The sequence below is a fragment of the Chionomys nivalis genome, chromosome 21 (assembly GCF_950005125.1).
Source record: "Chionomys nivalis chromosome 21, mChiNiv1.1, whole genome shotgun sequence".
Lineage (NCBI taxonomy): Eukaryota > Metazoa > Chordata > Mammalia > Rodentia > Cricetidae > Chionomys > Chionomys nivalis.
The window spans coordinates 6,476,148-6,492,178 of record NC_080106.1 but is presented as its reverse complement, the minus strand read 5'-3'; the positions used below and the strand labels follow the sequence as shown (position 1 = coordinate 6,492,178).

The window sequence follows — 16,031 nt, the reverse complement described above, 5'->3', positions numbered from 1 at the left end:
GCTCCCACTGTCCTGCCTTGAAGTGTTCTAGATACAAAGCTGTCTTTGTCCCCGGCATTTAATTCCTGCTTAGTCACAGCAGATACCCCAAATATGCTTCAAAAGATATAAATAAATGCTGGGCAGTGGTGGTGCACGCCTTTAATCCCAGCACTCGGGAGGCAGAGGCAGGCGGATCTCTGTGAGTTCGAGGCCAGCCTGTTCTACAAGAGCTAGTTCCGGGACATGCACCAAAGCTACAGAGAAACCTGTCTTGAAGCCCCCCCCCAAAAAAATTTTTTATATATATATATATATATAAATATATAAAATTTCAGCAACCATGTAGATGGATGAAATCCTTTTTTTTTTTGAAGACACGGTGTCTCTGTAGCTTTGGAGCCTGTCCTGGATCTAGCTCTTGTAGACCAGGCTGGCCTCAAATTCACAGAGATCCGCCTGCCTCTGCCTCCTGAGTGCTGGGATTAAAGGCGTGCGCCACCACCGCCCGGCTGGATGCAATCCTTAACTGGAGGATTCTATTATAAAGAAATGCACTTTTAAAAAAATGTGCATTTAAAACAGCAACAACAAAATGTTCTTTATAGTACACCCTTTTAGCAGAGGGATTCTAGAGTCTTGAGGAGAAAGACTTGAGTCCAAAGCACCTTTTACACTGTCATACCTGTTCCTACGGGAGCCACCGAGATGCTCAAACCTTTGCAAGCTTGGGGAAGACATAATACAAGCAATGGGCAGAGGAAGCTAAAGACAGACACTGGCCCATGAGAGATGCTGTGATGTCTGTTACCGTTTGCATACGAGCAGCTCTCGCTGTCTCCTAAGGCTAGTAGCCGTGCTGTGCCCCTTTGCCAGAGCATGGAGCCGTCTTCTGAATAGGCGGAAGAGAATGTGACTCTGAGAAGCTGAACAGCCATAGGAGGCAGAAGAGCCTTGATCCAACTCCAGGTCCACAGCCATCTCCTGGAAAAGAGACCCAGACACACGTCCATCCTCTATCTTTGATGTCCCCAAACAGGAATCAGGGCAGAAGAGTTCTCAGGGCTCACTATGGACCTTAGTTGGGGATTCTGAGAGATGAGCTTGGGAGGGTAATCTCCACAGGAACGGGGAGTGAGGAGGGACAAGAACACAAGCTTCCCCATGGAGACCACTTTTGGTCAGATCTGGATGCTCAACAACTGGGAGACAAAGCCAAGAAGACTACACATTCAGGGCCTGCCTGGCTGAGAGCACTTGCCTAGGGTGTACAAGGTTCTACGTTCAAGACCCATACTACAGAAACAAGATAGTTTTTTTTTGTTGTTTTTTGTTTTGGTTTTCTTCAGAGCCATAGCAACTCTGACTAAGACAGCTCCCAAGGGCAGTCAGGCCTGCAAGATTTGGAGGCAGACGTGAACTGGGAGGCACACTGTGTGGAACATCAGTACAACGCCGCTGCGTTCTCCCACTCATCCTGGGACCCCATGGAAACCCCATGTGCTCTTTTCCTCGGCTAAATGGGAGCTTCTTAGGGTCACTTCTCAGAGCCTGCGGTTCCGCTGAAGAAGCAGAAGGTTGTGCAGCAACAGCCGCTTTGCTATCTAAGTTGGTATGTCCCAAAGCCTGGAGACAGTTTTGGCACCACAGCTGTGTGCCTGGGTTTTGTGGTGCTCACCTGTGGACTAAATTCAGAGTACACTGTTGCTCTAGGTCTTAGCCATGGTGTGGATAATGCAAGTTTCCATTCTGTCCTGTTGTGTTAGTCACCATTATGCAAATTGGTCATACTTACCTTAGCTGAGGACAGGTTTGCTGCAGCAAACACACTGAACCCTGTTGTCTTCTAACTCACCTGTAGCCTGGAAAGAATATCCTCATTTCCTGTGCGGCCACCAAGAACCAAATCAGAGTCCGGTGAGTGATTATAACTCCTCGAACTGAAAACAAAACAAAAGCCTGCTCAGGACTGCCTGGGGTCCTCAATGTGATGCTCATTCCCCGACCTGCCCCTACACTGGGCATCCATACATAACTGATGGTACCGCACACAACTGCTCAGGACCGCCTGGCGGTCCTCACTGTGATGCTCATTCCCCGTCCTGCCTCCACACTGGGGCGTCTGCACATAACTGACAACATGAAACAATCTACAAAAACTCAACAAAATCAAAGCAATAGCAGTCAAAAATAGCAAGTACAAAGAATGGCAGGGACATGCATAGAATCCCAGCACTCACAGAGGCAGAGACAGGTGGATCTCTGTGAGTTCGAGGCCAACCTGGTCTGCAGAGCGAGTGGCTAAACAGGCTCCAAAGTTACACAGAGAAATCCTGTCTACAGAAACACACATACAGACACATACACAAACAAAAAGAAGAGGCAGAGGGAGGCAGATCTCTGAGTTTGAGGCCAGTCTGGTCTAAAGAGTGAGTTCCTAAACAGTCGGCTGTTACACAGAGAAACCCTGTCTCCAAAAAAACAAAAGAATCTCTGCAGCAAATAGTTGAGTTTGTTGAATCAATGTAGAGAACTCAGTTATATTTCTTTTTTTGTTGTTGTTTTTTTGTTTTTTTGTTTTTTTCGAGACAGAGTTTCTCTGTGGTTTTGGAGCCTGTCCTGGAACTAGCTCTTGTAGACCAGGCTGGCCTCGAACTCACAGAGATCCGCCTGCCTCTGCCTCCCGAGTGCTGGGATTAAAGGCGTGCGCCACCACCGCCCGGCCTCAGTTATATTTCTATACATTATCCGTGAATAACTTAAAAAAATAAGGCAGTAATTTTACTTACAGTCACATTGAAAAGAATAAAATACCAAGGCAGGTGGATCTCTGGGAGTTCAAGATCAGCCTGGACTACATACCAAGTTCCAGGCCAGACAGAGCTACTGAGTGAGACCCTGTCTCAAGACAAACAAAAATAAAATACTTAGTAATAGATTCAGCAAATATAAGACGTACCATGAAAACCTAAAATACTTCTAAAAGAAGTTAAAACCTAAGCCAATGAAATGTCATCCTGTCACCAAGGACAGGAAAAAGAGTACTGGTCAGATGGCATCATTACCCAAGCTGGTAGCGAGATCTAATGCAAAACCAGATGGTTTTGTAAAAATCGAAACACTGATTCAAAAATTCAAACGAAATCACAAAGGACCCAGAACAGCCAAGGCAATCTCCAAAAAGAGCAATGCCGGAGGACTCACACTTGAGAGAGACAGCAGGCGGAGCGGGACAGAAACAACGTCTTCTGAGCGGCTAGCTGACTTTTGACAAGGACACCAAGGGCACCCCACGGGAAAGTACAGTCTCCTCAACAAAGATGTCCAGGAAAGGCAACCCAACCCCACACATGAAGTAAAAACCTGAGTGGAAGAGCTAAGAATAAAACAAATGAATCAGACTTCACCAAATTTGCTTTTGTGTATTAGTGAACACTATCAAGAGGGGAAAAGACTTGAGGGGTCATGAGAAAACACGCACAAGTCATCTGTGTGCTGAGCGTCTACGGTACATAAAGAACTACAGCTCGATATGATAGCCCAGTTAAAAAGGGACTGGGGTGTACGCAGAGGCAAGGCACTTCCCTAGCCTGTGTGGGGCCCTGGGTTTGATCTCTAGTGGCACAAAAGATAGCTGGGGTGGGGGAGGGACGGGGAAGGATTCTAATAAGTATTTCTCTAATTGATCCATGATCACATGAAAAATCAAAAAGCAGCAGGACCGTGGTGGTGCACACCTTTAATCCCAGTACTCGGGAGCCAGAGGCAGGCGGATCTCTGTGAGTTCGAGACCAGCCTGGTCGACAGAGCAAGATCCAGGACTGACTCCATAGCTACAGAGAAACCCTGTCTCAAAAAACAAACAAAAACCCAACCAACCAAACAAAAAAACCCAAAAAGCTCAAATAAAAACTACAGTGAAACAGCCTTCATATGCTCAGCACGGCTACCACTGCCGTCAGAAAGCAGCGGTGTGGTGATGGTGCAGGTGCTTCACATCCTCTCTACTGCAGGCAGAACCAGTTTGTGAAAACATTTTCAAAGAAAAAAAAAACTTATTATCCCGCAAGACCACTCCTATGCATATGCCCAAGAAAACAATAGCTCAGGGCTGCACAAAAACATACAGACAAATGTTTATAGCAATGTTACTCACAATAGCCAAACAGAAGAAGCAACCCTAATGTCCACCAATAGAAGAATGGACTGAAAAGATGATATACATTGTTCAATGGCATTGTTCAGCTATAAGTAATAAAATATTATTACATGAATGAACCTAGAAAACGTTTGCTCAGTGAAGTAAGTCAGGAACAGACCACATATGATTGTGTTTCTATGAAATGTCCAGAACAGACAGTTCCACAGGTGGGAGGTAGACTGGTGGCTGCCAGAGGTTGGAGAGCCTGCTACAGCATCTGTCTGCTGCAGAGCTGCTCTCAGGAGCCGAGGGGGATGATTTCCCCTTCACTTGGCTGTGCCTCACACAACTAACACTCTAAGCCTCGGGAGGCTGAGGTGGGAACTGAGTGCTACGTCTGTTGTCTACTGAATGAGACCGTGTCTCAAAGAACTTCCTGCAGTGCTGTGGCGCTGACACATGAACACCATGCAGACGACACACTGTCTATATGATCTGTGCTGACATGAACACCGTGCAGACGACACACTGTCTATATGATCTGTGCTGACACATGAACACCGTGCAGACGACACACTGTCTATATGATCTGTGCTGACACATGAACACCGTGCAGACAACACACTGTCTATATGATCTGTGCTGACATGAATACCGTGCAGACGACACACTGTCTATATGAACTGTGCTGACATGAACACCGTGCAGACGACACACTGTCTATATGATCTGTGCTGACACATGAACACCATGCAGACGACACACTGTCTATATGATCTGTGCTGACACATGAACACCATGCAGACGACACACTGTCTATATGATCTGTGCTGACACATGAACACCATGCAGACGACACACTGTCTATATGATCTGTGCTGACACATGAACACCATGCAGACGACACACTGTCTATATGATCTGTGCTGTGGCGCTGATGTATGAACACCACGCAGAAGACGGCACACTGCGAGCTTATACAAGTTGTACCGATTTGTGCTGTTACTAGCAAAGAAGAGGAGGTTCTGAGGACTTTGTGGCTGACCTTTGGTAGAAGTCCATCAGCTCACTGACAAGGACTGTGAATGCCGCTTCCAGATCTCCATCACAGCCTCCCAAAGCAGATGGTGCTGGCAAGAAGTGTTCATAGATTGCCCACTGGTGGAAGTCACGCCTGTAATGGTTGAACACCCAGGTCAATTCTGAGGAACATGTTATAACCAGGGGTTCTTAACATCCTGAGAAGAGGAACACAAGCCGGGGCATGGTAGCACACGATTTTAATCCCAGCACTTTGGGACTGCAATCTAGCAGAAACAGGTGGATCTCTGAGTTTGAGGCCAGCCTGGTCTACAGAGTGAGTACAGTTCAGACTGTACACGGAGAAATCCTGTGTCAACACCCTCCCCCCTCTAAAAAAGAGGAGCACCCAGTTCCGGTGACTGTGCAAAGTGGTATTAGCATCAGCAGCCTGAGAACTCAGTGAGGCTTCTCTGTCTGCAAGGCAAGGGGCCGGTGCTGTGGGGAAAGCCACTCTGAGGGGCAATGCTACGAGCACAGCCTAGGCAGGAACCCAGTAATGGAGCAGGCAGCTACACCAGTGTGGACTGAGTCATCTGGTAGTCGGAACCACGGCCGCCTAACAGGGAAAACAGTGGAGAATCCAGACTGTGGACTGCAGGTTGGTGACCAAAGAGTGGTACTGCCTGTGCTGAAGGGAAGGGTCTCAAGGACATGGTGGCTGTGGTCCACTAAGAGGAAACAGCCAAGTACAATGAGGTAATCCCACACCACAAAGAGCAGGCAAGGAAGATGGAGGGCCAGCACTTTGTCCATGTGGGCAGAATCTACTCGAGTGTTCGGTGCGTGATTAACGCAGGAAGGACGGCAGGAAGTGATTACCAGTGGAGTTTTTGCCTCGCATGTGTGAGGCCATTGCTTCTATCTCCAATCTCCAGTTGTGCAGAGGGCGGCTGAGGAGGAGGATCCCTAAAACACATCTAAATACAGTCTGGAGGATCCCTAAAACACGTCTAAATACAGTCTGGAGGATCCCTAAAACACGTCTAAATACAGTCTGGAGGATCCCTAAAACACATCTAAATACAGTCTCGAGGAGGATCCCTAAAACACGTCTAAATACAGTCTCGAGGAGGATCCCTAAAACATGTCTAAAAGCAAGGTTGTAGAGGCTGGTGCGATGGCTCAGCTGTTGAGCACTGGCTCCTCCTGCAAAGGCCCAGATTCTGTTCCTGGCACTGACATGGGCACACGGCAGCTAACATCCACCTGGAATTTCAGTTCCAAAGAATCTGCCACCTGCTTCTGGCCTCGGCAGACACCAGGCACATACATGTACACTCATAAACATAAATAAGTCAATTTTTTAAAAGTGAGGTTATGAGGCCTCAAATAAACAAAAAGCCCAGTCATGATGTGCTCAATTTCCGGTGCTCATCTCAAGGCTCTCCTTGGAGCCTGCTCTCCCATATACCCATCTTGACTCACAACAAGCAGCCTGCTCTACTGTCCCAGTATGGTCGCTTGCTCTTACAGAGGCTCTCTTGTAGCCTCAGACCATTCATCACGTCTACCTGTGGTTTTACCAAAGCACACAGAATATACTTACTTTCTCAACATGGGCCCTGGTGGGTGTAGGATCCCCGCAGACACCTTGTCTCTCATCTGTACAAAGGTGCTTTATAGACAGGGATGCCTGTCACTTTGTAACCCCAGGCTCTGGGACATTCTAGAAATGTCTGGCATGTGGTAGAAACTCAGAAATAACTGACTAAAGCTGTGCCCCAACATGCCCCAGTTAACTCGAACATCACACTTAAGATGGCTGTATGAGCCAGACGGTGACGATGTTTCAGGGACCCGCTGCCCTGAGCTCTTACCTTTCTGTGTCCGAGAGAATATCAACTTCAGGTTGGATTTCCAATTCCAGCTGCCCCCAGTCTCTGTAAGTCAACTGAGTGAGAGGAACGTTCAGAGCAGGGAGGAGGAAAGACAAAGCTCACACTGCTTTATCAGCCTTTGTCATTTTAGCTCAGAACCAGACCCGTGCTCCGCGCTGCACGGAAATGGAACCGATGCACCGTGGGAACATGCTGTGTATAAACTGTGAGTAGAAAACTAAACTACTGAAACCAGTGTGGCTTTACTGAGACGGGTCTTACTCCATACCTAGGGCAGGTCTAGAATTTACTACGGATGGCCAAGTCTGTGGCCATCCTCCTGCTTCAATTCCCCAAGTGCTGAGATTACACGCATGGGTTTTCTAACTGGCATACTACCTACTTTAATCAATTAACCTGTTCCTGGCTAAATTATTATGTGTAAAAACAGAAATTATTGCCGGGCAGTGGTGGCGCACGCCTTTAATCCCAGCACTCGGGAGGCAGAGGCAGGCGGATCTCTGTGAGTTCGAGACCAGCCTGGTCTACAAGAGCTAGTTCCAGGACAGTAACCAAAACCACAGAGAAACTCTTGTCTCGAAAAACCAAAAAAAAAAAAAAAAAAAAAAAAAAAAAAAAAGGGCTGGAGAGATGGCTCAGTGGTTAAGAGCATTGCCTGCTCTTCCAAAGGTCCTGAGTTCAATTCCCAGCAACCACATGGTGGCTCACAACCATCTGTAAAGAGGTCTGGCGCCCTCTTCTGCCCTTCGGGCATACACACAGACAGAATATTGTATACATAATAAATAAATAAATAAATAAATAAATAAATAAATAAATAAATATTTAAAGAAAAAAAAAGAAAAACCAAAAAAATAAAAAAAATAAACTGGGCATTTAATCTCAGCACTCAAGGCAGAGGCAGGTGGATTTCTGTGAGCTTGAGGCCAGGCTGGTCTACTACATAGGTCTACTACATGTTCCTGACCAGCCAGGGCTACATGAGACCCTGCCAAAAACAAAACAAAACAAAGCAAACAGTTCCCCTCCTCTTGTCAAACCTTGATGTACCAATCTGCTTCAAATATTCATGGCATCTTCCACACCCCCAGACAGGGTTTCTCTGTATTCATGGCATCTTATATTTGTTTTCTTATGAAAATTCTTAGAGAACTCTCGCATACCAGTGTGCCCTAATCTCAAAATCTCTCTTTACATAAAAAACCCACACGACAGACCATCCTTCCACACACTCCCACTTTGACAAAGTTCAAACCAGGAAGCAAGACTGCAAATGTCCTAAGATATGACAGGGGCCTCTGAAGAGCTGATGACGTGTTCCCAAATCAGCAGTGGGCTCCTGGCTACCTGCTGCTCACCTGTCCCCACACTGGTCACAGCGCCACCACAAAACTGTGATAAAACGGTTTCCCTAAACTAGGCAAACCCATTAGGAAAGAAGAGACATGGTCTGTCCATGCGAATCGTGCCAGGTTCCCGTGGACGGGTGAGAGGTAAAGGCGGCATGGAGACACCAAGGCCCCACGACAGAACTGCTGTGCAGTGCCTGCCGGGAGAAACCAAGCACAGCAAGGTCTTTCTAGAATGTCCCTACAGCTTCAGTCACTGCAGTGAAGGCTTCAAGTCAGCCAAGAACTGCTCTGGCCTCTCAGGAGACATAGAACCCTCTTACACACACGCCCAGAGCTACAGGTTTCTTCCACTCCTCCAACCCCAGCGCACACGCACACACGCACACATAGATGCAGCTAGGACATGTGACATAGTGTAAGACATGGAGACCTACATAAAATTCCTTCTCCTTCAAGAGCTCTTGGAAGCTGCTCCATCTCCACAGAGAGAGGGCAGCACTCTGCCAGTCTGCAGGAGGAAGGTCGGAGGGTCTCCAGGAGAGGGACGCTGTGTGCTCTGGAGGACAAGGTGTTCTGGCCTCTGAGAACACTCTTAACACAATGAACTGAAACTGAAACAGACAGGGACAAGCTCACAGTAAGGACACAATCACAAGGACACACCCAGAGAACCCACCAGGAGACCTGTCTGTCACCTTCTAGGGGATCCGAGCCAGTCCTGGCATACCAGCATTTCAGTGAGCCGGGGAGGACATGGGGAAGCAAGGCTTGGGGGCTTCCTAGACCCCGGCCTTTCTGGTGAAATTTGGGGTGGGTGTTTTGTTGAGAGGAGAGGCTCTTGGGTATACCTAAACCACATGCCCAAAGAGTGCTGGATCTATATGCTGCCCTCCAGGGGCTGCCCCAAGGCCTGGTGCCCCTAGTGTGGCCAGTACTAGTGTATTCATTTAAAACCACACCAGCTGGACCAGAGAAATGTCTCATCAGTGACACATTACCAGCATTTCTTGTGGATGAGGGCTACGGATAGGATTCTTAGCCCCCATTTAACAATAACTTGGCTATTCAAGTGCCTAGCCTTTGCCCAAGAACATTCTGGGTCTCCAAATCTCCACACGGGCCCTAGGATGAGGGTCCTCAAAGCATCGATATAATCTAGATTACACAGATGCGTCAGTTCTGATTTTATTTATCTGGGCAGGGCCTATAAGTATAGACTTTTCAGAAGCTTCCCTGATGACTTTTTATTAATTTAGAGACTGGGTCTCATGAAGTCCAGGCTGGCTTCAATCCTACTACACAGCCAAGAATGACCCTGAATTTTTGATCCTCAACTCCTTTTGATCTTCAGTTCCTGAGTGTCGGAATTACAGGGTATGTCACATCGGGCTTTATATGGCGCTGGGGATCAAACTTAGGGCTTTTTGTTAGGCAAGTACTCGACTAACTGAACTACACCACCAGCCCTATTTCTTAGGATTTTCATTTTTATTCTGTGTGTTTGTGCAAGTGCCCACAGAGGCCAGAAGGGTACATTGGATTCCTGGGAATTGGAGTTAGAGAAGGCATTTGTAGGTGCTAGAATCCAACCGCCAGTCCTTATGATGGAGTGGCAAGTGCTCTTAACCACTAGTCTATCTTTCCGACCCCCATTTATATCTACACACATGCATTTATTTATCTTGTGTATGTGTGGAAAAAGGCATGTGTGCAGTTCAGAGCTGGTTTTCTCCTTCCAACATACAGGTTTCAGGGACTAAACTCAGTTCTCCACACTTGGCAGCAAGCATCTTAACACACTGAGTCATTAGCTTGCCCGCCATGCTCTGCCTTTTTTATTTTATTATTTTTTTGAGACCAGATTTCTCTATGTAACTGAGGTTGGCTTCACACTCACAATCTGGGGCTGGAGGGATGGCTTAGTGGTTAAGGTTGCTTGCTGCTGTATTTTTCTTTGTTTTTTTTTTTTGGGGGGGGGGGGACAGGGTTTCTCTGTATAGCCCTGGCTGTCCTGGAACTCACTCTGTAGACAGATTGTCCTCAAATTCAAGAGCTCCACCTGCCTCTGCCTCCCGGGTGCTGGGATTAAAGGCGCGCGCCACTATGCACGGCTATTTCTGCACTACCCTAAGAACCAAGTACAACTCCTAGCCCCATGTTGGGTGCCTCACAACTGCCTGTAACTCCAGCTCAGGAAGTTCTGAAGCTTCCTCTGGCCCAACCTGTACTCCCCACCCTCACACAATTAAAAATAAATCTTGACAACAAATGGACAAAAAAAACCTTTCACAAATCCTCCTGCTTCAGCATCTCAATGATGTTTCCTCTTTTATTTCTAATATGAAGTCTACAGTCAAGATCTAATAGTTCATATGTAAGAGGTGCTCATCAAAATTCTAGGAGGTAGGGCACTTACTTAGTACATGTGAGGCCCTAAGTTTGATCCCAGAACTAAAAAAACAAAACAAAAGCCCAACCAGCTGGCCTAGCACACCTCACAAAACAGAGCCATACAGAGGGTAACTGTGGCTTAGGGGAAAAACTTTTTTATTTAAAAAATAAATTCTTATCCTTTAACTTACCTGTGGTGTAAAATCACTACCTATTCAAAGGAGTAGTAACTTGTACTTAATAGCTGTCATCTCAGCCCCAACTTCTCGCAGAAAGAGATGCAATAGCAGTATTCAGCATGAAAAGCCCACCACCAAAATGACAGCCAGGTTGTCCCAGAGACAGCCTGGTACATCGGGCACCCATGTTCCGAGATAAACACAAGGGAGCTGCAGAAGCCAGAAGCCCTCAGATCAAAAAGCAGGAATCTGAAACACGTACCCTTTTGATCAGGCCTGGAGATAAACAGTTCTGCAGGGCAGCATGGGGCTGTGCCGAGAACTTGCACAAACAGTAAGAAATCGCTGCTGTACAGAATCTGTGAAGAAGGAAAAGGAAACTGACTTCAGTGTGTTCTAAACTATACGACCTGAGCAACACTCCTTCCTTTCAAGAACGGGTGGACCACGGGGGTTTCAGGCTCAGTGTCTTCTGAGAGGGGAGATGCTGCCTCCAAAAGCTCACATCCACAATGAAGGCAGAGAAATGACAGACACACTCAGCACGTGAGCAGAGGCGCAGCCACTGGATCTGTGTGAAGAGCCATACCCAGACACAGGAGGAACGACACACACACTGCCCGGCTCTGGGCTCAGGCGGGCTCTGGCGCAGGCACCTAAAGCTCAGGGGGGCGTCACGGGTTTTATCCTGTGAAAGAATCTCATGAACTACAGAAGGAACACGTCCCACTATGTGTGAGTACAGCCTCTGCCTCACACGTGACTCTGGACACTAGGAGACATTGCCAGTTACAACACCGCGTGCAGAAGCAAAGATGACGTGGAACAGAGGATGCCTGACCTTGGGAAAAGGACTTTCTTGGGGGATCAGACAACTCTAGAATATGGCAGTTTCTTGTTGCCTTAGTTTATACAAACAGCTAGAGCTTAAAAGTGAGCAAAGACCAGGCCAGACAATAGTACTATGAACCTTAGGAATTTATAAATCTTCTTAGAATTAAGTTATTTCATTTTATTTCATGTGTATTGGTGTTTTGCTTGCATGCATGTCTGTGTGAGTGTGTCGGATCCCCTGGAACTGAAATTACAGACAGGTGTGAGCTGCCATGTGGGTGCTGGGAATTGAACCCAGGTCCTCTGTTAGGGCAGCCAGTGCTCTCAACCATCGAGTCATCTCTCCAGCCTTGGAATTTATAAATCTTGATTATCAAATAAACCTTATTCATCAAGCATATGTTATTTATCTAAATTTTCTAACCACTTGGTGTTAACTTGTGTGGGAGGAGGCAGAGTTACCACGCTGTATGGTTCCACGGTGGCAGGGATATTTCCCAAAGAATTAATTGGTTTAGAGAGGTTAGCATTTTATACATTTTCATCCTTCAATGCACACACACACAAACTTTCCCAAGACAGCCAAACAGCCTCCACCTTAGGAGACAAGGGTATCCTCTGCCAGGGACAGTATAGGGATGTGGAAAGACGGTTACCGGAGTGTTAATACTAGTAACAACTTTCGACTTCAGCAGTGCCCTAAAGCACAAACAAGGATAAATACCTACTAAGTAAAACAAAAACCTAGAATATTACGGGATAACTTGTGGGTGACTAGTTTTGGCATTAGGGACTAGTCTCTATCACTGACTACGCCCCACCCCCGGTCTCTCATAATTTTTTAAAATTTTTTGGTAATTTTCTTTTTTTTTTTTTTGATTTTCAAGACAGGGTTTCTCCGTAGCTTTTTGGTTCCTGTCCTGGAACTAGCTCTTGTAGACCAGGCTGGCCTCGAACTCACAGAGATCCGCCTGCCTCTGCCTCCCGTGCCGGGATTAAAGGCGTGCGCCACCACCGCCCGGCTTATTTTTCTTTTATGTGTGTGAATGTTTTGCCTGCAAAGATGGCTGTGCACTACGCATGTGCAATGCCCACAGAGGCCAGAAGAGGGAGTCAGAGTCTCTAGAATTGGAGTTGGCAAAGGTTGTGATGCCATGTGGGTGCTGGACTACAATCTGGACCGGCTAGGAGAGCAGTCAGCGTCCCTAACCACTGGGCCATCTCCAGCCACATGGGCTCTCCTAATTTTATTTGCTGAATATTTGAAACTTTTCAAGAGGGGAAAACAATTGCTGAGGAACCCAGGAACGACTTACTTCATGCAGAAGAGCAGAGATTCCCTTGTGCGGCAGGTGAGGAGGCTGTTCAAAAACTCAGGGACACAAAGGCTGCCAGCAGGAGCGAGAACACCTGGATCCACCTCTGGAAGCATGGACCTGGACTCGCCCAGATGGACGGCAAGGGCAGCCAACCCCAGGACATGAGGGGCACCCAGGCTTGGGCCCTGAAATAGGGAAAAGGTTAACGATGGCCTGTTCCCTTGCTAGAAGGCTCAAAACTCACTGAGAGGCAGAAGCTAGCATCAGTCGAGGCTCACAGCAGCTTGAGAAGTGGCCTGCAGGATGCGGGTGCCTACCTGGTGGTAGAGCAGCTGGCAGAGCCGACTGAGCACTGCAGGGAAGATCACGGGTCCACAAAGGATCCTTACAAAAAGGACAGCCCAGGGGCTCTGCCTACAAGACGGAGAACAAGTCACTGTCTGGTCACAACCCTGTACATTCCTTCCACGCCCCGTCTAGGCATGGAGGCCTATGAAAGGGCCAGGGTTCTCCCAAACAGTGACCTTTATGTAACACAGACCATCCGTCTTCAATGCAGTCCCTACCCGACACAGCTCAGCCGAACAGAGCTTGTCCTGCTCGGTCTCAGCACCCTTACCTCTCCGGGGGCACAAAGCTAGAGGCTGCCATTAGGTTCTGACAGAAGGCTGTGAGCAGGAGATCCACAACCTAGGAAGGGACACATCACTGTGAGGCTCTGGCCTCCTCCGCCTAGACTGACAGGAAGCTTGCCTGTACAGCAAGCGCCATAATAAAGGCTGCACTGAATTTTTCACTTATTTTGTGTTGTGACTATGTGTGCACGGAGGCCAGAGGACAACTCTCGGGGGTAAGCTCTCCGCTACCATGTCATGGGAAGCGGGGACCAAATTCAGGTTGTCGGGTTGCGTTGAGAAAGGAAGCTACAGGGCAAGTTGGCACCAAATCACGGGACCGAAGCAGTATGTATAAGTGGAGCAGACAGCTAGAAACTGGAAAGTGCCCAGTGAGACGATAGGTGAGCCTTGATTGTAAAGGGCAAAAGAGTAAATATTATGGGCTGTGGGAGTAAAACTAGCCTTTGCCACATGGGCTTCTTTAAAATAAAAAGGCAAGCTGGTGGAACACGCCTGTCATCCCCTCACTGGGGATGTGGAGACAGGGAGATCAGAATTCAAGTCCAGCCTCAGCAACAAAGTAAGATTAAGGCCAACTGGACTACATGAGACCCTGTCTCAAAAAAACTTCTAAAAAAGTAAGAACACATCTTTAGCCACAAACAGGCAGGCGAGGGAGTAAGGGGGGCTGATCAACTGTGGCAAAGCCAGTGACTGTGTGCTCAACTCCAACTGCATGCCTTTTATATACTCTAAGGGGTGGGGCCATGGCAGGGTCCAAAGGCTTCACAGACATACAGCCTGGTCCTGTCTCTGGAGTGTGGGGTTAAGCACGTTGAGCTGAATCTTCGATCTCCGGAGGCTGCCGTCATCACTATTGTGACCCAAAGCGGCACTTAGTCTTTCAGAAATCACAGCCACCTGAGCAGACATAACTGCAAAGAGAGAAACCGGTTCCATCAGGAGCAAGGCTGGGAAGAAACAACACGAAGAAGGGCTGGCAGGGCCTTGCAGGATACTAGGTAGCACTGGGCACGCAGTTACACCCTGTGGAGCCACCTCACAATGGAAGGAGGAATGGCCACACTGCAGTAGCCTTTGCTTCCCTAAGGTGTGACGCTTCTACCTGTCTAAGGCTCATAGACCAGGCCTCAGTGACTCACTCAAGCATGCAAACCTCTGTTGCTTTGTCAGAGCTGACCTAACACCCATTAGTCCTTGACTGATGCCCTGGAACTCTTCCTCCTGCTCCCCAAATGGTCCAGTCTGAGCTGATGTAGTGGTGAATGCCTAGAAACTCCAGCTCTTGGGAGTCTGAGGCAGGAAGACCAATTGAGCTCTGAGATTCAGGCCAGCATGAGCAAGGGAAGGCACCAATGGGCATATGCACACACAAAGCCATACACAGCATCATGTTTTACACGAGCAGCCCGGGAAGTTGTGCTTTGACATCTGTACACCTGGCCTGAGCTGCAGCAACGCACAAGTTGGCTAATGCCTCTTTGTGAGGCGGTCTTAGCTTCTACAAAAACCAATGGACAGTAAAGTCAAATCTATTATGCATAAAAATAGATTTTAGGTTTGGATGTGGGTCGTCACACAATGAAGGATTCAGGTTGGGTTTTTTCCCCAATTACTTTTAATTATGTGTATTAATGTGTGCTCTGTGTGGGTGTATGCATGTGAGTGATGGTCCCTGCTGGAGCACCTGAAGGTGGATTTACAGTTAAGTAACCTGATATTGGGAACCAAAGCCAGATCCTCTGCTTAGCTGCTGAGTCACCTGTCCAGCCCCAATTCAAGAGGTTTTGCTGTTGTTTGATTGATCTGTGATGTTCTGTTTGTTTGTTTTGAGGCAGGGTTTCTCTGTGTAGCCCTGGCTGTCCTGGAACTGGAACTCACTCTATAGACCAAGCTAGCCTTGAACCCACAGAGATCAACCTGCCTCTGCCTCCAGAGTGCTGGGATTAAAGGTGTGCAGCACCACAGCTTTGTTTTGTTTTTAACAGCAACACACAGTAGAAACTGTGGGGAATTTACTTAAAAAACGTCCATCCACTAAAAAACACCTGGAAGTGCCGGGCAGTGGTGGTGCACGCCTTTAATCCCAGCACTCGGGAGGCAGAGGCAGGTGGATCTCCGTGAGTTCGAGACCAGCCTGGTCTACAGAGCTAGTTCCAGGACAGGCTCCAAAGCCACAGAGAAACCCTGTCTCGAAAAACCAAAAAAAAAAAAAAAAAAAAAAAAAAAAAAGAATCTGTGCTTAGGAACTTCAGTTTCCTTCCTCCTGATTGTCTG

At 47.6% G+C, this 16,031-nt stretch overlaps 1 protein-coding gene across 1 annotated transcript in view; it reads right to left on the bottom strand.

Moving 5' to 3' along the window:
- Fanca (FA complementation group A) overlaps positions 1 to 16,031 on the bottom strand; it is a 56,123-nt gene that overhangs the window by 5,782 nt on the left and 34,310 nt on the right. The window contains exons 23-32 of the mRNA XM_057753630.1: positions 14,532 to 14,668; positions 13,736 to 13,806; positions 13,434 to 13,530; positions 13,114 to 13,301; positions 11,226 to 11,322; positions 8,828 to 9,004; positions 7,021 to 7,094; positions 5,166 to 5,294; positions 1,835 to 1,919; positions 791 to 963 (exon numbers count right to left, since the gene is read on the bottom strand). Coding sequence (XP_057609613.1) covers positions 791 to 963; positions 1,835 to 1,919; positions 5,166 to 5,294; positions 7,021 to 7,094; positions 8,828 to 9,004; positions 11,226 to 11,322; positions 13,114 to 13,301; positions 13,434 to 13,530; positions 13,736 to 13,806; positions 14,532 to 14,668 — 1,228 coding nt within the window. The remainder of the gene's footprint in view (positions 1 to 790; positions 964 to 1,834; positions 1,920 to 5,165; positions 5,295 to 7,020; positions 7,095 to 8,827; positions 9,005 to 11,225; positions 11,323 to 13,113; positions 13,302 to 13,433; positions 13,531 to 13,735; positions 13,807 to 14,531; positions 14,669 to 16,031) is intronic.